We start from the raw sequence: 24,666 nt of genomic DNA, 5'->3' as shown, positions 1-24,666 counted from the left end.
AAAAATCTTTGACTGTCTGCATAGACTTGGCCTTTTCTTCCATCTTTTTTTAAAACCTCTAATGCTTTGGTGCCAAACAGATTGCCCTTGTTCAAAGGAGCATCCAGTAATTTTGATTTGACATAGTTTGACAAGGACTGCTCCTTAAGCCAAGCGTACCTTCTAAGTACAGAATCTGTGACTGCTGCCCTGCAAGATGCTTCTAGGGCGTCAAACTCACATTGCAGAGTATGCTTGCTGACTTGGCTTGCAGAATGCGTAAGCCCCTGTAATTCTTTATTTTCTGCACAGTCAGGAAAGGTAGATAATTTTTGCTTAATAAGTTTCATGGTATGTTGCTGGTACTTCAGCATGTGGAACTGGCAATTCAATGCTCCAATGGCAAGAGTTGCAGAGATGTATACTTTTTTACCCCATCTGTCTAAAGCTCAGGAATGGGTGGGATTCCTAGCTGTAGTTGCTTTAATTCCTTTAGGCCATTGGGAGATTACCTCTGGGTCAGCAGTAAGATTTTTGAAAATAAATTTGAGAGAGTCAGGGACTCTATAATACCTGTCTAGTTTCCTTGGAGCAGGGGTTAAAGTATCAAGAGTTAGACTGGATTCCATAAAGACATCATTTACAACATCCAGAACAGGAGGGATAGCTAAGGGTCTGTGCTGTGGTAAATTAAAAAACTCCCTGAATCTCTTTTTGGACTGAGGATAATCCTGGCATCCTCAGTGGAACTGCTCTCTCAAATTATGCAGGGTTTCACCAAAAGTAAAATCCTCTGGACAGGAAACAGAAGGAATGGATTCCTCTGCATCTGAATCCTCATAGGCAGATAAAGGCATGTCTTCATATTCAGAAACCTCAGAGTCGTCAGACTCTTGATCAGTTAAAGCTGCTGAGGACAGGTCTCTCTTTCTCTTAGCAGGGGAAGGCTGGCTTCCCCTAATCAGCATAATCAGGTCTTCTGCCATTTTAAGCATTTGAGATTGTAGCAAGGAAGCAGGCGCTTGAGTCTGGGTCGACATTTTTTTAGACGTAGCTCGTACTCTTGGCCTTAGAAACCCGGTAGTTTTAGAAAGAACTGAAGACGCAAAAGAAGTCGTCGGTTTGTGTCGAATATTGGTAATGCAAAGAACTTCCTAGGAAGCCGGTGCCTGCACAGTGGCTCTGGACCCATCCAAGGAAGAGACATCCACAGGTTCTGTAGTCAAAGAAGAGTCTCGTGGCATACCGGACTCCAAATGGGTCTTGGTAGTGGCCTGCGAATCCATCGAAGTGGGCATCAGGGGCTGCGAAAGTGCATCAGAGTACCAGCGAACTGGCAACTAGCTTAACGGAAGTGTCGTCGGCAGTTTTGGACCTGTGCGGTCTGTCTCTGTCTTTATCCTTACATTTTTTCAGCAGATCAGGAGACAGATGGCTTACAGAAGCCATTTTGAAATACGGAGATCGAGAATGAAAATATTTAGCTACAATAAGGACCCAATGACGAATAGTGTGCGCATTGAACAAAGCACAAAACTGACAGCGAAGTACATCATGGTCTGGGCCTAAACAGGTGAAGCAGTAAGAATGGAAATTTCGGTCTGGTATTTGCTTTCCATAGGCGAGACAATTGTTAACTTTTTCTGACATAGGTTAGAGCAAGAAAAAAGGATCTCCAATGGGGTACTTAGCTTTAGAAGACTTCAGGAGGATTCAATTCGGAAACAATAACTCAGGTAACAGCCAACCGGCACCCCTGCGAACTGCTTCTGCTTCAGGCTCCTCAGCAAGAAAGACTGATGTAATGGCGACGGCTGCCTGTTTTTATACCCCTGACGACCTGACATCAGTCCTGAAGTGACAGCAACCGACGCAGAAATACTAAATCTCTGGTATTGGGCAGACTGAGGGCTACCTGCTGGCAGATAACCCAAGTGTGATGACTGCAACAGTGAAACATGAAGAACATATATGCATCTGCTCAGTTTATCTGCTATCACATTGGAACTCCCTGGAATATGTGTTGCCATCAGAAAGTGGTTGTAAGAGATCATCCATTGCCAGACTCTGAGAGCTTTTCGACAGAGGGTAAGACTTGGTTCCTCCCCTGCTTGCTGATGTACCAAACTACCGACATATTGTCTTTATGAAATGCAATCACTCCTGAATGAACAGTCTGAAAGGCCTGCAACATTAGAAGCACTGTCCTTATCTCCAAGACATTGATATACAAATTGGCCTCTATGGGGAACCAAGTGCCTTGGACAGTTTTGCCCAGATAATGTATCCCCACCTCATCTGGGAGGTGTCTGTGGGCAATATGGTTTGGGGTTGAGATGAGGACAGAAGGTAGCCCAAGAAAATTTCATATGAATGAATCCACCAGGCTTGGGCTTTCCTGCTATGGTTGGTGATCAAGATCCGATCCGACACTGGTTGTTGCAGTATGGACCATTGGGATGCTAGAAGCCACTGAAGAATTCTCATGTGAAATCTTGCCAAGGGAACTAATGTTACGGCCGTCACCATCGACCCTAGGGCTTGTAAGACTAATCATGCTGTTACTCTGTTGCTTCTGGCAATTATCTTCACTTGCATCCTGATTTTCTGCAATCTTAGATAAGGAAGGGAAGCTATGCAGGAATCGGTATTTAGTAGTTCCCATGCACTCTAAAGTTTGGGCAGGAGTCAGCTGAAATTCTTTGTAATTTACAGAGATCCCTAGGTTGGTAGAGGTTTGGAGGATATAGTCTCTTGCTTGTTCAAGAAAATGCCTGGTGGGTAATGAGCCAGTTGTCTAAGTATGGAAACATCTGGAACCCCTGCAGTCTCAAGCGAGCTGCAACTACTGCCTTGCATTTACACTCCTGGGGCTGTAGTGAGGCCAAAAGGGCAGAGCTCTGAACTAATAATGGCTGGCTCTCAGATGAAAGTGGAAAAACCTTCTGGAGTGCTTGTCCATGTTATGCGGTAATACACATACTGAAGATCTACTGAACACATCCATTCATCTTTCCCTAAAAACGGGAGAATAGAATGAACCTTGACCATTCAGAATTTCATCTGTCGCTCGGACTTGTTCAAGACAGTTAGATCCAAAATTGGTCTCCAGTCCCCTGTCTTTTTTGTCACTAAAAAGAACCTTGAGTAAACTCCGGACTGTATCTGGTCTTGTGGGACTTCTTGGATAACTCATTTTCCTAGCAGTTTTTGAATTTCTAATACTGCTGGTTCGCTCTGACTGGGTAGAATATCTGGGATTTTGTTGGAGTTGTGGGGGGTAGTGTATCTCTTGGTTTTGATATTCTGCACTGGAGCATCCAAAGTTAACTGAAGTCAAGTGTGTTGGTGCAAGGATAAATGCTCTCCAACTGCTTCCAAACAACAGCAATTGGGCCTCCCTGCCAGGAATGCTGACAGGGTTTCCCAGAAAATGCGTCCAAGGAAGCCTGATTTTGCAGGCCGAGTGGAGAATTTCATCTTCCATTAAAGGTCCCCCTCTGCCCTGGGGGAGCCACAGCCATGTGTGTCCTGGAAAGATCTTTGGGACTTTTTGAACCACATTTTCCTGCTCCTCTGAATCCCAGAATATGACCATTGTGAAGCAAAAAAACAGACGCCCACTGCAGAAAGGTTCTTTCCATCTTTTTCACACCTGGAAAAAGTTTCTCAAAATTTAGGGCCAAAATGTGACAATCCACCAAAGGTGGCATTGATGAATGAAAACTTGAATGGCTCCACAAATTCACACAAGAGCATCCAGGCGTGTCTCCTTATGCCTACACCCGATCCCACTGCTCTAGTCATCCCTTCAGCTGCATGTGCTATGAGCCTCATGGACGAGTTTGAAATGGACTCTAGGGTGGCCAACTGAGAAGCAATCTTATCTTGGACTTCATCAGATACAGCTCCTGTCAGGGTATCTGATAACTCTTTAATCAGATTACCTTGAAACTTGGGTGAAGTATGCCATAAAGTTCAAAGACCGTAAGGCAAAGGTCGAGGAAGCATAAACTCGCTTGCCAAACCTATCTATCATCTGAGACTCTCTGTTAGGAAGATAAATAGTGGAACTTTTGTCTGCTAATTCCTTTTTTGTGGCTGCTGCTACCACCATGGCAGCTACTGCCAATCCCTTTGCTCAAAACTGATGATCCTCAGGAGCAGTTAGAATTTTGTCTGGTCTCTTGGGGATTGGTTCTACTGTGTTAGGAACCTTCCATGCCCATTGTGAGATCAAGTGAGCTCGTCAGCGGGCGGAGGTACCCAAGAGGTAGATGGCTGAGCACCGAAAGCTTGCAGGTACACGGATTTCTCCAGGGAGGGTTCTTGGGACATCCGGCCACCCCTCTGCCTAAGGATTTCAAGGATGTCTCCAAAGGAGACGTCTTCTGGAAGTGACCAAGGGGGACCTTCCCCTTCATCATAATCTGTGTCCTCTGTGATGGATTCCTCTGGGGAATCTAGGTGTTTCCTCTTATGAGAAACCTCTTCAGTGGGACAATCTGGAGAGGTGTCAGAAGAAGACAAAATCTGAACCGGTGACTCCTGCAGCTTAGGTGTTCACTGTCCTGGTGTTGGAGTTGGTAGAGACCCTGGACAAGAGGAAGGATTGGGGAACTGCTCTGACAGCTGTGGGGCTGACTGAATGCCCACTGTGGACAGGGCCTTCTCCAAGGCCTAGAAAACTGGTTCCAACAAAGACAAAAGAGAACCCAGAACCTAGAACTGCCTAGGAACCGTGGTCTCCCCCATTCCGAAGAAACAGCCCACAAAGCCAGGGTCGAAATAACATGTGCCGAAGTTCTAGGTGCAGAGACAGTTCCAAAAAGATTGGAGTGGAGTCTTGCCCCCCCCCCCTTCCACAGCCAACAGTGCAGCCATGACCCTGAGAGGTCTCCTGTTCTGAAAAGGCCGAAGAACTCAGGGTAGGAATTTGTAGCAGAGATGACCTCACCGAAACCAAAACAGACAGTGCCAGTAAGGTTGGAGCTGGGATCTCTAACATCTCGGACAAGGCCAGAGGAGGAAGACTAGTCGGAGTTAAAGGAGGAAGGGTTCCAGCACTGGAAGGGGCCAGAACAGAGAACACACCAGAAATTCCCCTCGCTGCAAGGAGCTGATATACCAACCTCAACACATCCGATTCTGTCAGGCTTTTGGTGGAATGAATAGACTGGGAGGAAGATGATACTGGTCATTCCAAAAAAAGGGCTAGGTAACTGACCTGCAAAAGGGTCAATGGATGGGGAGTATCTGGTCCTCAGACGATCTAGGACAGAAAATTCAGCACTTTCTGCTGGCACCATAGACGTCAGCACTGGAGTATCAGACAGCACAGAGGCTATCGGCTCCATGGTCTAGCCTTGGGTCTGTGCCAACAGCTTTGGCTCCGGTGAGGGATAAACTGTCAGCACAGCGGTCGGTACCAAGGTATCTTTCAAGGTCCATATGGGTTCCTCACTAGTAGAGGGAACTGACGGTTTAAATTTCTTAGTCATCACAGCAGAGGGAGAAGCTGGCACCAATCAACTTCTTTTCTTGGACTTGTCAACTTTAGAAGAAGAATAACAGGATGAGAAATGTGACGAAACATCAGTTTTACTTTTTGTCTCATAACCACAGATGGCCTTTTCAAAGGCAGATTTAATCATCTCCTTCAAAATTAACTTATTTTTCTTTCTACCAGGGCCCAGTGACCGAAGTTGTGGCAAATAGAACAATCTTCCTTTAAGTGCAACAGGCTCAAGCAGTAAATACAGACAGAGTGCCCATCAGAACTGGGCAGTTTTAATGCACATTTGAGGCATTTCTAAAAGCCAGAAGTGCCTTTGACCTTATCAGCCATGATATGTAGAAACACAAACACACACAGACTATGTACTTTGAGAATAGAGACAATACAAGTATAGCACACTTTTTTTTGAATAATAAGAAATGTAAAGCAAAGACAGGCTACTAACTATGATAGTAAAAAATTCCCAGGGGTACAGAGGAAAACCTACCAATGATGGGAGAGGAAGAGAATACCTTAAGGTATGGAAAAAAGACTACCAGCAATGGTAGACGAAGGAAAACATTGAGGTGTTAAAAAGAAGCACAGAAAGGTAAGGAGCTACCAGAAAATGGGTAGGAAACAACAGTATAGGTAACAGAAAAAAATCTATTTATGCACAAGAGTTTAGTAAAATTTAAGAGAAAAAAATCACTTAGCTCAAGATCTATTGGCATCACATCTGTCGCAGGAAGTGGCAAATGACTGAGGTAATCCGGAAAGGCGCATTCTGGGTAGGACTTAAGCTTGGGAGTTTTTGGTTCTCGTGGGCTGTAGTAACAGCCAAGTCAGTTCTGATGCTCGGAAGTGAACCCATAAGTTAAGGATAAAATGAAGAATGACAACATCAGATCAAAATTAAAGAAAAGCTCCTAACTGAAAAACCCCAGATGCAGTACCTAGCTTCTGGCTATAAAAGTATTAACATCTTTACATGAAGATTTAGCCTGGAGTAAGAACTACTTAACAGATTAGATCATGGTTAGAATTTGGCTCCAAGGAAACAGCCAAGTGTAAAGTTTTCTCATTTTCTTTTTGCAGATGATTTGTAACTGTATAGTTCATCATATGAAGAGCTGAAAGCACAACTGCAAGTGGACAAAACTTTCTCAGATGATAAAAGAATGTCATTTGGTCTTGATAAATATGCAAAAGCAACATTTAAAGCAGGAAAGCTGCAGCGCAAAAAAAACAAAAAAAACTCAGTCCTGGACAGGAATGTGATATAAAGGAACTTCAGCAGGAGGGAGTGTGTAAATATTTGGGAACTGATGAAGGATCGACAACAAAACAAAAGCAAACAAAACTCATTAAGGAATATTTTAGAGAACTAAAATTAATACTGAAAACAGCCCTGACATCAAGGAACAAAGTCCAAGCTATAAATCAATTTGCTCTTCCTGTTCTAACTTATAGTTTTGGGATGACTGGCCCCAAAAGGTATTGTATCAGGAAAACAAGAAAAATGCTTTATGCTTATCAAACAATAATTATACAATGACCCCCCCCCATTAATGACTGGTCAGCGTGCACATTGTAAATCAGACTTATACTAATGGAAAAAGGTCGCCCGGACCTTTTCCATTAGTATGTCTTTTTTTTTTTTTTTTTTTACAGCAACGGAAAACGAAAGATCTTCGTTGCTTTTTAGAAACTGTCTCGCTATGTTAAAGGAGTTTAACATAGCGAGACAGCTTTTAAAAAAGTAATGGAGATCTTCCTTTCTCCGTTGCTTTTTTTAAAGCTATCTCGCTATGTTAAAGGAGTTTAACATAGCGAGACACTTTGTAAAAAGCAACGGAGATCTTGCTTTCTCCGCTGCTTCCACCCACAGCTCTGATGTACTGCGTAAGCATACGCATGCGCAGTACATCAGAACTGCCGCAGAATACTAGACAGCTGCGGAAGGGCAGCACGGAGGCATTATACAATGCCATTATTTAAGAAAAGTAAGTATTTTTTTTCCTTAAATAATGTCATTGTATAACAGCAATAACTCATTTCTGGGTGTGGGTAATGCTGGATTTACCCACGGTTGTCTTTGTTTGGCCAACCAGGCATGGGTTACTGCTTAAATAAAAGTCAGTGTATACCAAGATTATATATTTCTCATTTTGAAGAAGGTATGGTTCTCCACGAAATTGATTACATGTAGAGATTTGCAATCATAGGAAAGTATACATATTCATTCTGCTGACCTCACCAGATCCAAACAGTGAAAGTTTTAAAACATGATGAAAGCAAATCTAAGATGACACCACTGCTTAGTTTAGCAAAATCATATTGATGTCTAGCAGGAAAGGAACTCAAACTAGAAGTAGACAAAAATCAGGCAGCAACTGTATGTACCGAAAAACAAAAGAAAGAATATAAGGAGGAGGATTAGATGAGAAGGCAAGAAATGTGAAAAAGTCATAAATATAGTCGCAAATACAGAACACTCCTTGAAAACCTCATGTCAATCAGGGCTTGTGGAGGAATGGTTAAAAAGAGGTGACTTTAAAACAAAAGATGAAATGTTAATACTGGTGGCCCAGGATAGTGGACTACATACATGTTGGTTTACAAAGTCCATTGAACACGTGGAAGAAACAGACAAATGCAGGTTCTGTAAAACAGAGCTGGAAACAGTACGTAACTGAGGAAAAATTACAACTTCTCCGCAAACAAGAACTCACACCGCTCTTTCTCCGATACCAATCACCACTGCTTCCACGTACTGTGTACACGCCTCAGTGAACACAAAACTATCTTTGCTTGATATTTTGAAAACCAAGTCTTTTTATTAGAACTTTAAATGCGATTATTTAAACATACATTTTTCGTCGGGACTCCTGTCCCAACTTCATCAGAAGTACAACCGCCCCTAAGTTACGCTCATCTAATATATCTTCTTGACCCAATTAACAGGTTAATTAGTTAATCACAATTTAAAAAAACTAATGCCTTAAAGTGACATTGTACTGAGTGAATTAATAAAAATGAGACTACATGCTATCATGTTATATTATGTTCTTCGTTGTGTTGTCATTTTTATTTTTTATTATTAATATTAATATACTAAGTCTCGTCACTGACCCGTCTTTTTCTTCATGTTTGATATTTAAAATATATAAATAATTGAAAATGTGTATAACAATGAATGAAGTTATTTAAAAATGTATATGATTGTCTAACCACTGACTCTATTTAATGTTCTACATTTAGATTCATTTGTATAGATTTATATATATTCATTTATTTATTAATAATAAATAGTACTAACATGAATAATATTGTTAGTAAATTCATCAAATTTAATCAAAAATAAATAATATTCATAATATGTAGAACATTAAATAGAGTCAGTGGTTAGACAATGAACACAGTACGTGGAAGCAGTGGTGATTGGTATCGGAGAAAGAGCGGTGTGAGTTCTTGTTTGCGGAGAGCTGGAAACAGTGACACAACTTGTTGCTGGGTGTGGTACACTAATGGTGGTGGGACTGCATACTGAAAGGCATTATGATGTAGCTATACTGCTGCACTAGGGATTGTACAAACATTACAATAGTGAAGTAGCTGAGAAGCATTGGAAACATGAGCCACAAAGCATTACAGAGAATGATGAAGTTTATATCACATGGGATCACCCATTACCAACAGTTCAAAAATAAATGCAAGAAATCTAGTTATAACAGTCAATGAAAAGAAGCCAAATGTGCATTGATCATTGAAACTTCTGTGATTACAGTGTCTTACATACAGACACACACGAAGTCATAAAAAAAAGGATTTGTTGGAAGAAACAAGGGACATATGGAAGAAGGATACCCAGACAGTTCCAACAGCAGTAGGAGCAAGGGGTCTCGTAAAAAATAATTTACAGTAATATCTACATATGCTACCAATACATGTAACTCCATATGAATTGCAAAAGGAGCCATTTCTGGATACATTGCGGGTGCTGTGAAGAGCACTTCTGGCTAACATCAAAAATTGAAACAATACCAGTTTCAAAAACTTTAATCATACTTTGAGTTAGGATTGGGATTCATTCTCATTGTGGTATTAGAAAACTAAAAGACTTGGATAAATTAAATGGGGAATCATAACGACTTCTAGGAAATGAACTACTGAGGGTGTAGTTAATATACAGTGCTTTGTGACAGCTTCCAGATGCTTTTATGGATTTCTCAGACAAGAAGGTCTCTGCTATGCTCATCACTGCTGACATTCCTAGGAGATGACTGCCCCCCTGTTATCAGGTAACCCGTAATGCAGTGTTGAATTAGTTCTAACTCATACAAGGGTATATTGGCCATAATCTATAAGGTCATAGGAGACTCTAGCCCAAACTCGATGGAACCAATTACAGATCTCATGCTAAGCTCTGTTCTACACCAATGCGACAAAAGGAAGAAATTATTTCTGACTCCATCCTTGGTTTCATATTCCCTTAGGTCTACACATTTTTGGGTGGTAGTACATCACAAATACTTCTTTACCCCAAGTAAAATAGCGAAGATGGCTGCAAATGCATCTCCTCAGCGTGGTAGATGAAAAACAATTGAAGACAAAGAAATACATAGTTCTAGTTACACCCTGAAATTACACTCTTCTAAAAAGCTCATAAAACAGCCCTTTAGCTTGGAAAACTAACTGCACCCCCAAGCTGTTCCTCTTGAATTTCTGGGGCCATAGGGACTGCAACGAATAAATGAAAGTCCAAGGAATGACACATTCAGAGCAACCTACAATCCTAATACTATTATATCAATCTGAAACCTCCAATGCGCACTTTATACACAGTCTCCAAATGCCCCACACCTAATACAAGTGGTTCTCGCCTCCAAATGCCCCCACCTGATACAAGTGGTTCTCGCGAGAGGTCATGTGGTACCCCTGCTTGAATGACACAACCGACTAACATGCCCCAACAAAACAAATTATATCTACCAGAGTTTAATACTCTCAGGCAATATTCCACAAGCACACTACACTCCAGATATTGTTACAACTAACGAATGACAACCTGCTATATCACTGTGGCCTGCACAAGAGTAATACTATCAAACTGCTGAATGTTATTTCCTTTTAAGAAAACATTTAAACATTTTATCTGTAACTTCCATAGCAACCCAGTCACTGGGGATGCACAAGCCAGTGCATTTCTTTGTGCCAGTCCCAAGCCCGAATAAATGGGGAGGGTTGCATCAGGAAGGGCATCCAGCGTAAAATTTTGCCAAATCATACATGCGAACAACAGTACAGATATACATACCGGATTGGTCGAGGCCAGGGTTAACAACGACCGCCACCAGTACTGTTGGCCAACAGGGTGCTGGCAGAAATTGGGCTACTGTTGGCAAAAGGAGGAGAAGAGGGGGAATGCATGCCCGAAGGCAGGTAAAGGCTAGGACTGTGATAGTGAGGGTCAGAACTTTGAATGTTGGAAGTATGACTGGTATAGGGAGAGAGCTAGCTGATATGATGGACAGAAGGAAGGTTGGTATATTGTGTGTGAAAGAGACTAGATGGAAGGGGGGAAGAGGCTACATGTATAGGAGGCGGATTCAAATTGTTTTATCTTGGTGTGGATGGGGGGAGAAATGGCGTAGGGGTTATCCTGAAAGAACAGTATGCAAAGAGTGTTTTGGAGGTGAAAAGAGTGTTGGATAGAGTGATGTTTATGAAGCTGGAAATTGATGGTGTAATGATGAATGTTGTTAATGCATAAGCTCCACAAGTTGGGTGTGCGATGGACGAGAAAGAAATATTTTGGAGTGAGTTGGATGAAGTGGTGATGACTGTATCCAAGGGTGAGAGAGTGGTGATTGGAGCAGATTTCAATGGGCATGTTGGTGAAGGGAACAGAGGGGATGAGGAAGTGATGGGTAGGTATGGTGTTAAACAAAGGAATGCAGAAGGTCAGATGGTAGTGGATTTTGTGAAAAGGATGGACATGGCTGTGGTAAATACATATTTTAACAAGAGGGAGGAGCATAGGGTGACATACAAGAGTGGAGGAAGATGCACACAGGTGGACTATATCTTATGTAGAAGGGCCAGTCTGAAGGAGACTGGAGACTGTAAAGTGGTGGCAGGGGAAAGTGTACTTAGGCAGCATAGGATGGTGGTTTGTAGGATGACATTGGTGATCAAGAAGAGGAGGAGGAGTGTGAGGGTAGCACCAAGGATCAAATGGTGGAAATTGAAAAAGGGTAATTGTGAGGTGGAGTTCAGGGAAGAGTTAAGACAGGGACTGGATGGCAGTGAAGAGTTACCAAATAGCTGGGTAACTACAGCAGAGCTAGTAAGGGAGATGGCTAGAAAGGTGCTTGGTGTGACATCTGGAAAGAGGAATGAGGACAAGGAGACCTGGTGATGGAATGAGGAAGTACAGGAGAGGATACAGAGAAACAGGTTGGTGAAGAAGAAGTGGGATTGTCAGAGAGATGAAGAAAGTAGACAGGAGTATAAGGAGATGAGGTGCATGGCAAAGAGAGAGGTGGCGAAGGTTAAGGATAAGGCGTATGAAGAGTTGCATGAAAGGTTGGACACTAAGGAGGGAGAAAAGGACCTGTACCGATTGGCTAGACAGAGGAACCGAGCTAGGAAAGATGTGCAGCAGGTAAGGGTGATAACTGATAATGAGGGAAACGTACGCACAAGCGAGGAGAGTGTGTTGAGCAGATGGAAAGAGTACTTTGAGCGGCTGATGAATGAAGAGAATGAGAGGGAGAGAAGGTTGGATGATGTGCGGATAGTTAATCATGAAGTACAGTGGATTAGCAAGGAGGAAGTAAGGATAGCTATGAAGAAGATAAAGAATGGAAAGGCTGTTGGTCCAGATGACATACCTGTAGAAGCATGGAGGTGTTTAGGTGAAATGGCAGTGGAGTTTTTAACTAGATTGTTTAATGAAATCTTGAAAGTGAGAGGATGCCTGAGGAATGGAGAAAAAGTGTTTTGGTACCGATTTTTAAGAATAAGGGTGATGTGCAGAGCTGTAGTAACTACAGAGGGATTAAATTGATCAGTCACAGCATGAAGTTATGGGAAAGAGTAGTGGAAGCTAGGTTAAGAAGGGAGGTGATGATTAGTGATCAGCAGTATGGTTTCATGTCAGGAAGGAGCACTACAGATGTGATGTTTGCTCTGAGAGTGTTGATGGAGAAGTACAGAGAAGGTCAGAAGGAGTTGCATTGTGTCTTTGTGGACTTAGAGAAAGCATATGACAGGGTGCCTAGAGAGGAGTTGTGGTATTGTATGAGGAAGTCGTGAGTGTCAGAGAAGTATGTAAGAGTGGTACAGGATATGTACGAGGGTAGTGTGACAGCGGTAAGGTCTGTGGTGAGAGTGACGGATGCGTTTAAGGTGGAGGTGGGATTACATCAAGGATCATCTCTGAGCCCTTTCTTATTTGCAATGCTGATGGACAGGTTGACAGACAGGATCAGACAGGAGTCCCCATGGACTATGATGCTTGCAGATGACATTGTGATCTGTACTGAGAGTAGGGAACAGGTGGAGGAGACCCTGGAGAGGTGGAGATATGCTCTAGAGAGAAGAGGAATGAAGGTCAGCAGGACTAAGACAGAATATATGTGTGTGAATGAGAGGGAGGATAGAGGAATGGTGAGGATGCAGGGAGTAGAGGTGGTGAAGGTGGATGAGTTTAAATACTTGGGATCAACAGTTCAGAGTAATGATAAGTGTAGAAGAGAGGTGAAGAAGAGAGTACAGGCAGGATGGAGTGGGCGGAGAAGTGTCAGGAGTGATTTGTGACAGATGAGTACCAGTAAGAGTGAAAAAAAAGGTCTATGGGTTGGAGACAGTGGCAATGACAAAAAGGCAGGAGTCAGAGCTGGACTTGGCAGATTTAAAGATGTTAATATTTGCACTGGGTGTGACAAGGGTGGACAGGATTAGGAATAAGTATATTAGAGGGTCAAGCCCAGGTTGGAAGGTTTGGAGACAAAGCCAGACAGGCAAGATTACATTGGTTTGGACATGTGCTTAGGAGGGATGCAGAGTATACTGGGAAAAAGAAGCTAAGGATAAAGCTGCCAGGTAACAGAAAAAGAGGAAGGCCTAAGATAAGGTTTATGGATGTGGTGAGAGAGGACATGCAGGTGGCTGGTGTGGCAGAGCAAGATGCAGAGGACAGGAAGAAATGGAAACAGATGATCCACTGTGGCGACCCCTAACAGGAACAGCCAAAAGAAAAAGAAGATCTGTAACCTCCATAGCTAAGTTGTGGAGCATTTCCTTCCCTTTATTTAATATAGTAAATACCAGAATGAGTAAGTAAAGCACAAAAATATTTTTACAGAAACAAACTAAGATTTGGCAGACCACATCTTTGTTCTGGAGTTTGCATATCACTACTGGAGTTTTATGGCTGCAGTTGTATTTTGTTAACACAGCCTGTGGAGCCTAAAAAACTCTGACGTTCACCCTAATCATTCCAATTTTGCAAGCTATGTACAAGCATACTTTAACGACGACAAACGCAGCTATCATAACCAGGATCTTATACCTGAGGATGTGTGCCCAAATAATTATAACTCAAGTATACAAATGCTTTGTAAAACATGCTGTAGTGTAGTTCATTATTTATAGCGCTGATGTTAGGACTTGTTTTGTCTCCAAGATTTGAATTTAAATGTTACTTTTTTTTGCTTTGGTTCTGTCAGTACAAGTTTCTTCGACTTAATGTCAGATGTGATCGCATGGCTTTTTGGCCAGGTTAAACAGAGTTCACATTACATCTGGTACATTTTTATTCCTACTTTAATTCTGTTTTACTTATAAAACGTGCATTTGTTTTACCTTACGGCACTGGCCCGCTGTACATTAACTGCAGTACAGTTGCTTTGCTTTTGTTGCCCAATCAGCATAACTAAGTTTTGTGATACAGACAAAGCGGCATAACAAAATGCAATATCATTGGTTCTTTTTCCTTTTGAGAGAATGCCTGTGTACCTGTGAGTGTGAATGCCTGGGAGAAACCACAAGAGAATGTGTGCATGTGTGTGGGGGCACCAGAGCACACCACTTCTGCAAAGGAGTTTTCCACGTGCGTGGTAGAAAAATGTAGTTCAGAAACAAGCACTTAAGATGATAATGAGGTTTTCCTCAATGTGGCAAAAGCTGTCTCTGAATTTTATTTTTGATGGATCACTTAAACTGACCTTCAAGTACTAAGTAGTTTATGCAACTGTGAGCCCATTCTCTGAATCCTGGAGCTAGTGCTGTATTAGCTGGTACTGGACTAGAACCAGAAACTTTGAGGAACTTCACTTTTATTCAGCAACAAACTTGTTAAATTTACAGTGCAAACTTTTCTTCTGGTAAACCAGAAAGCCAGTTTATCTTGGTAAAGTCAGCCTTTTGCTTCCAGCTTTTATAAAATAAAACTGTTTTTATAACAGAGTTATGTGTCAGCTGCTTAATCTTCTTGTGTTTATATATATATATATATATATATATATATATATATATATATATATATATATATATATATATATATAATATATACACACACATACATATGCACAAATATTATATATATCTTTGAACACAAAAATAACATACTCTTTTACTACATAATAAATCTAATATTCTGCTACAACTTAAAGGAAAGAAAGTACCAGACAACCCGGTGAAGTATAACATCCGTTACTTGTGCCAGATTAATTTTTCATGAGTGAAAGTATAGTTCAACTGAAATGTATTTTCAATGAAAGCTGAATTGTAGGTTCATGCTTGCTGCTGAGAATCTATACACCATCTTGACTTTCTCTTTAAGCAAATACCTTGGCACATTCCATTTTTATTCTTAAATCTTGAATAAGTGAGACAAACTTAAACATTTAGTTTAGGAATAACTTACAGTCAACCTGTGCCAAGAATAAAGTGTAAATTATGGAACAATTTGAGTGGAGAAAAACAATCTGTCCTCTTTTCATCTATGCACCATATCCTACAATTATGTATATGAATAAATTGTGTAAGAATACATGCACAGAATATAATAATATTGAACCAATACACAGCAATAAAAATAAACAAAAAAATGAAAATAAATATTGTACCAAGCTAAATGTGTCACATTTCAAATTTTCATTACACACACACACGCGCGCGCGCGCATAGCTCAACACAGCTAACATACTGTACAGAACAACATCTAAGTCACCTACCGTGCTCCTCCCCCTCCTAATACTAGTGCAATGGCATTTCCAGTCAGGACACGGGCCAAGCGGGAGAAATCAGAGTGTCGATCTGGAGTCTTTTGGAATACTCGATCATACATTTCTCTCTGAATAGACACAAGAGAACATCTCAGCATTAGCTGTCATCAACACAAACATTTTTAAAATAATTTAACCAGATACACCCATTAGCCACAAATACGCCTTTTCATGGGTAATCCTGTAGCATTACCTGGTTAACCAATTACCTCAGAGTTGCACAGTCTGCAACCACAAAGTGAATGAATCAAACTCAGTAATACATGATACACAATGAGGCTCAGTGGAAAGCCTTAACCCTCTGGATTAAAATGCAAATTCCCCATCCCATGCAGGAAAAGAATCGAACTGTAATCGGAATCCCTGACCTAGCTGCAGAAAGCAAGAACAACTACTTTTCGTAACAGTAGCCTTTCAGTAATAAAAATAAAAGGCATGCAATGTTGCACAGATGTTAAGTTTCACAGTGTTATTTTTTCCTTAATTTTGATGATCTCTCGGTAAGCAAAACAACCACTGGTATGACTTTTACAATTATAAGCCCCCCCATAAAAGTTTACCTTAGTAACCAATTCATCTTGTCGTACAGGTGGAAAAGTTTGCTAAGGGCTACAGGTAAATATTACTAAAAATAACATGTTAGAGAATAGCAAAGCCTACTGACAGGCATATATAAAACACAGGAAAGATCCTCACCGTTTTACCAATCAGTCAAGACAGTAGGGCCATGTGTTCTCAGATGTTCTTATTATGATAATTTTATTCAGGGAACTGGAACTAGGTCTTCTAATGTCTAAACAGAAATAAGATTCATTTTACGAAATTCACATTTTTAGTTCTGAAGGAAAAAGGCAATGCAGTCCACAAGTACGCATTGCAGAACGCTAAATCCCTGAACTTTAGTGAACCACTTGTATATCAGAGAAGAGGCAGAAGTGTAGCTATCTATTCTTATGCTTTGTGATGTTCCAGATGTGTTGCAAAAAAAACCTCTTCTCTCCTTTTAAGCTGTAGCAAACTACTCACTATATCTCATGTCATACATGGAGCGATACAGCATTTCAGTTCTGACTGTAAATGCAACACTGGCAGGTAATGCAGTGAAGACAGATAGGGATCTAGCAACTGCACCTCTAACACTTGGTGTCTGGGGTGGCTGCCCCTTTACCTCACACTACTCCTGAGCTTCAGAACTGATCTGAAAACATTCTAAAGAGTTATCAAAATTGAATACCAATGTGGCAAGTTTACGTCAGGACTGGTATGATTTAATTTCAGGCATGCAGCCCTTGTGTGTTCTGTGAAAGTCAAAGATTAAAAAAGGTTTACTATCAAAATTTGGAATGGCAGTTGTGCAAATGCCGTGTGGTCGAAACCACGGTTCTCAAGTTTCACAATGCCGAGCTGCAGTAGTACGAACCATAATAACGAAAGTAAAGCTGCATTTGTTATTACGACTTCGCAATTGTGAATGGAGATCCCAGTACAGTGGAGACTGGGGAATTTATCTTTTTCATCACTGTAGTGCGATCTCGGAGCTGGTATACATAACATTGCCACCTGCAAAACATAACTGTTAACGGATACTTTCGATTCCGAACTTTCAGAGTTTTGAATGGGGACATCGCGGTTATCGGTTCTGAGATTTTGCATTACATGGTGAGCACATTTTGTCTATTAGGTTTGACATTGTAAACAAACACACAACTGACACTCCAGATTTTGATAGTAAACCTAAAAAAGCAGATAGTTTATGCAGCAAAATTAAAGTAATGAAATGTGGATTATGCATTCTGAGTAAATTTCCTGAAGGTCTAGCTTGGATACACTTTAAGCCACCACAGCATTTTATATATTCATGCAATGTAGAACTGTGTGTATAATAGTGTGCATGCATATACAAACACACACATATATGTATATAGATAGAAATATTTATGAGTCCACTGTGTTTGGTTGTGCATTCGTTGGTCGACAAGTGGAAGTACAGGGTTGTTTGTTCAAACATCCACTTTATCAAACGGATTATGGTTAGAATATGATATAGAGGAGGAGATAGATTTAGTTTATGTGCAATTGTGTATGTTTTAGGTTTAGGGTATGGGTTAGGTAAAGAAATACTTTTAATGGTGTGCGCATATACTCATGAATCTGTTGGTGTATGTACATCTGAGTCTGTCTTGTTTTTTGATAGTGGCACTGAAAGCATTTTTTTAAGTTAAGGAGTACTGTTAAGGGCAGAATCAGGGTTAGTGTTGGGGTTAACGTATATCTATAGAAGCAGTGGGAAAGATCGACTACAGTAAACGTTGACACACCAGTACACAAATGTCAAGAAACAGCCTTGGCACATGCAAAACTTTACACTAAAAAAATAACAACTAAAAATGTTGTTTACTGCAGGAGACAAGGCACCCTTACTGTGCTCCCCACACCCCCAGCTAATTATATACACTAATTTTGAGACTGCACAAACATGACATAAGGGTAGATTAGCCAATTCTGGGAAAGAAAAGTTGTGTAAAATCTCACCATAACCATAGATGTTCTTCTCTTCCATGTTGCAGTATTCTGTACATATGGGTTTTCTCCTCTTGCTACCCAAACATCTGGCCAGTATACAAAAGATTTCAGTCACTGCATGGTGCATTGGATATCTGACGTGGCTAGTAGAGCATAAGCCATAAAAGTGATGTCTGCATGCAACAGACCTTAGAACTGTGCGCCCCAGTCGGAACCAGCCTTTATAAGGGTAATGCCAGTCCTGTACCATCCAAAAAGGGAACTGACATATAACAGGAGGGGTAGGTGGGTGGGAAGGAATACTGCAACATGGAAAAGAAGGACATCTATGGTTATGGTAAAATTTTACACAACTTTTCTATGTCCTTCTATTCACATGTTGCAGTATTATGTAAATATGGGTGAGTGCCAAAGCTCACTGTGAGGAAGGGGGACATGGTCTAGTAGAATTTTCCATGAATCCATGGAGGACAGCCCTGGCAAATCCAGCTCTGGCCCTAGAAATGTGGTCCAACTTGTAAAGTTTGGTGAAGGTATGCAGAGAAGACCAAGTAGCTCCTTCAAGTACAGTGGAAGTGTCCAAACCCCTGAAGAAAGCCCCAGAAGAGGCCATTGCCCTGGTGGAGTGTGCTTTGACTGTACCTTGCAGGGATTTCCTGTGGTGTTTGTAGCAAAAGGTAATAGCTTTGGAAATCCAAGTTGAAACTGTTTGTTTAGATACTGCTTTTCCTAGGGCCCTGGGGTGGAAGGAGTTAAACAGTTGGTCAGCCTGTCTGATGGACCTGGTTTTGTGCAGATAGAATCTGAGTTGTCTGTGCACATCCAGGGAATGAAATACTCTCTCACTGTCTCCCTGTGGACTGGGGAAGAAGGTGGGTAGATGGATGGCTTGGTTTAATGAAAGGTCATTAACCATCTTGGGCATGAAGGAAGGGTTAGTTGTAAGAGTTGCCCTGTCTGTGTGGAAAATGAGGAAGGGTGGAATAGCCATGAGGGCTTGCAACTCAGACACTCTTCTAGCTGAGGTCAAGGCCACAAGAGGATAGTCTACAATGTGCAGTGTTTTTGGGAAGCTTTGTCAGCTGGCTCGAATGGCGGGAGTGTGAGCTTCTCTAAAACATAGTTCAGGTCCCATGGAGGGAGAGAGGGATTCCTTGTTGGCCTGAGATGAAACACCCCCTTAAGGAACAGCTTTGCAGGTAGTCTGAAAGCTAAGGGGGGCCCAAAGGAAGACATGCAGAAGTGGTACACAAATGAGTCTTAATGCATGAAAATGTTAACCCTATCTGCAACAGTTCACACAGGTAAGACAGTACTAGAGGAGTCTCACTGTGCAAAGGGTCCAACTGCCTTTTGAGACACCATATGGAGAATCTTTTCCACTTTGATAGGTAAGACTTCCTGGTATTTTGCATCCTGGCCTCCTGCAGGACAGTGAGCACGTCCTCATTGTAAAGGTGTCTGAAAGGGGTCAGAATCCTATCACGCTCAGAGTGAGGTGAAGAGATTGCCATTGTGGGTGGATTTGGGTTCCCTTGTGCTGTGTGAGAATGTCCACTCTGAGGGGTAACTTGTGGTGATTGCCCTTGGATAGTTGTAGGAGTAGGGGTAACCAATGCTGTCTTGGCTAATAGGGAGTCACCAGCAAGATTTTTGGTCTGTCCTGCTGGATCTTCAGCAGGACGTTTTGAACAAGGGGGAAGGGGGAATGCATAGAAAAACATCCCCTTCCAGGAAATTTAAAATGCATCTGTTGCCATAGCCTGTGGTTCTGTTACTCTGGTGCAGACGGAGAGAAGTTGCCTGCTGATGGAGGAGGCAAATGGGTCTATTTGAGGTGTACTCCACTGGTGGACCAGGTCCAGAAAGATATCCCTGTGAAGCATCCATTCATGTGCCTTCGTTATGGATCTGCTGAGGGAGTCTGCCTAAGAATTCTGTTGGGAGGGTATGTATTCCCCCTGTAAGGTCACTCCCTAGGAGGTGGCCAGTTCCGACACCAGGAGAGCTAGTTTGCAAAGTAAATAAGAATTGGTCTCCCTTTGCTTGTTGAAATACCACAGCACTGTGGTATTGTCTGTAAAAAGCTTCAGGGGTCCTGTTTGAAGTTTGATTTGGAAAGCCTGCAGGGCCAGTTATATTGCCCTCATTTTTCAGACATTGATGTACTCTTTCCTGTGTGGTACTGACCACATTCCCTGCACTTCCAGGTGCCCTAGAGCTGCTCTCCAGCCTAAATCTGAGGCATCTGTGTACATGGTCTGCTTTAGTTGAGGTGGTTGGAGGGGAAGACCCAGACTGAGGCTCATCTGTTTCAACCAACAATGTACCTCCTGTTTGAAGCAGGGCAGGAGGGGTACCCTATACTCAAGAGGGTGGGAATGCTACGTCCAAACTGACCTGAGGTACCACTGCAGCTTCCTCATGTGGAGTCTTGCTAAAGGTATCATGGGTATAGTGGACGCCATGTAGCCCAGAAGCCTGAGGTATTGCCTTGCGGTCATTTATTTGGTGTGAAGAACCAAAAGTAAGTAAGGTGTCAAGCTTTCCTCTTTTTGAGGTGGGAGGTAGGCTTTCATGAAGTCTGTTTGGATTCTGCATCCTAAGAAGACTATGTCTTGTGGGTTCCAGCTGGGATTTTAGGAAAGTGATCTGAAACCCCAGGGACTGTAGGAGTGCAATGGTAACTTGTAAGTGTTGCAAGAGGGTCTGTTTGCAGTCTGTCTGCATGAGCAGGTTGTCCAAATAAGGGAATATCTGGAATCCCTTTGTCCTGTAGAAGGCAATAACTGGTGCCAGAAATTTGGTGAAGATTCGGGATGCAGTGGAAAGCCCAAAGGGCAAGGCAGAGAATTGAAAGTGAGAAGAGCTCACAGAGAACCTCAGGTATTTCCTGAAACTGGGCCTTATAGGGATGTGAAGGTAGGCATCCTTGATGTCCAAGATGGCCATGAACCCTTGAGGGAGGAAGAGCATAAAGGGAGTTGGCAAGGTAAGCATCCTGAAGGTTGGTACCTGAAGGAAGAGGTTGAGGTGAGAGGTCCAGAATTGGTCTCCAGGGACAGTCTTTCTTGGAACCAGAACAATCCTGGAGTAGAAGACTCTTCCCATTGCAGACAGTGGCACTGTTTGAATTGTGCCTTAAGTCATAAAGTTGTCTAGCACTGGTTATAAGAGGGAGAGTTGCTCTTTTGGAGGCTGTGGAATTCCCTTTATCTTTGGTGGAATGAGCCAGGTCATAAAGTACCCATTTTCTATTACAGAAAGAACCCACTTGTCTGAAGTGATAAAACTCCACATTTGGAGACAGTGAGAGAGACGTAATGACAAAGGAATAGAGGGAGGTGGTGGAGGTTCCAAGGTTGGCAAGTAGTCACACGCTACCTGCCCTGTCTTGAAAGGGTGGGCTCTGGCTGGTAGATGGGGTGGCTCTGGTAGCAGTGGGGTGCTTCCTGGGAATTTTCCTAGGCCTAGCAAAGGAAGCAGACTGAGAGCATTTTCTGATAAATTGCGTTTTGGATGGATAATTCCTATGAACTTTTGGTATACGGGAAACCAGTAGATGTTTTAAATCTTGCATCTCTTTCCCCTTTTGTTGCAAGGACTTGAATAAGTCTGCCACTTTTGCTCCAAACAGGGCTGCATTGTCCAAAGCAGCATCTAACCAGCTTAGCTCTAAAATCATCTGGAAGGGGCTGGAGATGTAGCCAGGAATACCTTCTTAAGGCAGATGCTGATGCTGCAGACCTGACAGAGGCCTCAGCAGCATCATAGATGCACTTTATAGAGTGCCTGGTAACCTGAGAAGTCAGGGAAACAAGGGAGCACAGTTGAGCTTTGGCTGCGGAGTATGGGGAGTCAGACAATTCTTTGGAAATTGTCCTCAAAAAGGATAAGGCATATTTAGCCATGTGTGTCTGATAATTAGTTGCTCAAAGTCAGAGTAGCAGAAGTGTATATTTTCTTACCCAAGTGCTCCATGGTTTTGCTGTCCTTGTCAGCAGGGCGGAGGGTATTAGAAGGCAGTAGTTTCAAAGCCTTGTCAGTAGAAATGGAAATTGTGGCTGGGTCTGCAGCCAGATACTTAATTAGGAATTTTGCAGTCTCAGGAACTTTGTAAAACCTGTAAGATCTGCATGGGGCAGGGGGCTGAAAGTCCAGGTTCAATGATGCTGCTGAGAAGGCATCCAGAAAGGCAGGAAGAATGGGAGGAACTGCAGTAGGAGTTGGGGAATCCATCTGGATGAGGTCATAATACCTTTTTTGTACCTCTGTCATTTCTGATGATTCCCAGTTGAAATGTTCCTTCATTTTAGCTGCAGTTTCCCCAAAAGTTAGATCTTTTGCTGGGGAGTCTGGGTCAACAAATTCTTCCTCTGGGGAACCATATTTCAGGGAAGAAGGAAGCTGGAAGGCATAGGAGAGGGATTCTTCAGAAGAAGAAGAATCAGAGGATTCTTCACCTTCCATCTGAGAGAGGTCTGAGGTCTGAGGCTCAGGATTGGAGGAGGAATTGTGGAAGTCCCAGGTGTAGTAGGCTGTAATGCCATAAAGGCATTAAATAAGGTTTGAATGAAAGCCTGCAAATCCAGAGTACTTTCTGTAGCAGGGGACACGTTTCCTCTTCTCCTTTTTTTTTTGAGAGATGGCCTAGCGGACGTCTGACTAGAGGAAGGCCTAGTGTCGGATGACTGCAAAGGGACAGAGGGATCAGACGGTCCTACTGAAAGCATAGGTTCTCCCTTGGTGTCGGAAACTGATGTCTAAAAAGCCTCCGTGGATGTGCCCTCCATGCAGGATTGTGCGACTTCTGTAGCGGTACCCGCTGTATCCAAGGCAGCGGAGCCCAAGCATTCAACCAGGCCAATGTCGCCAACAGGCTGAGAGTCGGACTGAGGAGGTGCAGTGGCAATAGTACATGGGGTAAGGGTATATTACCCAATCCTGGGACCTGTAGAGTCTCAAACACCAATCGACCAGCTACTTAGTCAATTATAATAAGTTGACTAAACAGCTATCAACCAAACATACACTCGATATTCTGCAGAACACCCATGTATCTATGGAAATCATACATATAATTGAACGTTCGTAATGTTGAATGCTTTTTATACCAGCAGAAGAGATCAAAACTCATTTTATCTCTTCTGATGGCATTAAGTCTATGAAGACTGTGACAGTGGGGAATCAGGGAATTTGCCCTTTCTCCACTGTAGTGTGATATATATATATATATATATAATCATTAGGGGGTGTGGAGGGTATAGCAAGGCATGTAAGCATTTGTTTTTTTTTTCAGTGTTTTGGCTTTCAATTTTTTGGAATCAAAGTTTAGCCATTCAACATTTGTGTACTTCGATGTTCTGAACTACATCCGTTTCTATCTCTCTCTCTATATATATATACACACACACACACACACACACACACACATGAAAATGTCCTTAGGGAAAAGATTAAGAAATAAAAATAAAGAGCTACAAACATTATAAAAACAGAGTACTCACATCACAAACAAATATAATCCTGTAATTAAACATACTAATTTGATAGCAGCACTGTCCAACACAAGCAGGAACAGATTATATTTAAGATGGCTTCTTGAAGTGCTGTCTACAACAACTGGTCTTCATTTTCATAAATTATTCTTCATGAAGAAGAATTATTTTGCTCAAAATCCATTTTTTAGGTAATTGCCATCTAATTAATATTAACTTACTGTGGCTAATTATATTTCCAGTATATTTTTTCTGTTTTTTTTTTTTTTTACATCTGTTACTGGAATTTCAGAATGAGTGAAAATAACTGCTATGTAAAAATCTAGGCTAGCAAATAGAACTTGAGAAGAGATGTTCAATAGATGACTACCAGGAAGAATTTCTTAGTAAACATAAAATCTGTTTAGTCTAAGTTTTCTTGTCAGCATGATGTTTTAAAATTTTGATTTCTCAACAGCAACAAAAATAAATAAGATATGTGGAGACTGTTGTTAAAACAGGGACAAAAGACTAAAATAAAAACTGCAGAATTTTTTTTTTTACTAAACTAAAATAACCCCTAACAGAGTTGCACTGCTACTATGCCCTGGAGCAATTCACACAACTTAAGTGTGGGAAACATACGGACATTGCAACCAATATGTCACATACACCTCAACAGAATTAAAATCACACAGCATTTAAATCATTCTTTTCAAATTCTTACTGCAAAAATAAGCAAGAGGGGTGTTATTATACTACACTTTTATTTATTTATTTATTTAAATTTGTTGACCGGGAGTGTCCGACTGGACGTGGGTCCATTTTCAGCGGAGGCCCGGAGAGAAAAGCTCCACAGTAAAATAAACAGACAGTAGTTACATTGGATTAC

The 24,666-nt window shown here is 41.8% G+C and overlaps 1 protein-coding gene across 1 annotated transcript in view; it reads right to left on the bottom strand.

The window, feature by feature from the left end:
- Window positions 1-24,666, bottom strand: part of PNPLA7 (patatin like phospholipase domain containing 7) — a gene marked incomplete in the record, with an annotated part of 4,152,928 nt that overhangs the window by 1,205,008 nt on the left and 2,923,254 nt on the right. Inside the window, 1 exon segment of the mRNA XM_044064320.1 lies at window positions 15,724-15,842. Coding sequence (XP_043920255.1) covers window positions 15,724-15,842 — 119 coding nt within the window.

The sequence above is a fragment of the Protopterus annectens genome, chromosome 2.part2 (assembly GCF_019279795.1).
Source record: "Protopterus annectens isolate FY-2018-M chromosome 2.part2, PAN1.0, whole genome shotgun sequence".
Lineage (NCBI taxonomy): Eukaryota > Metazoa > Chordata > Ceratodontiformes > Protopteridae > Protopterus > Protopterus annectens.
Note: the sequence above shows the minus strand (reverse complement) of the source record. Positions and strands in the feature narration are given on the sequence as shown.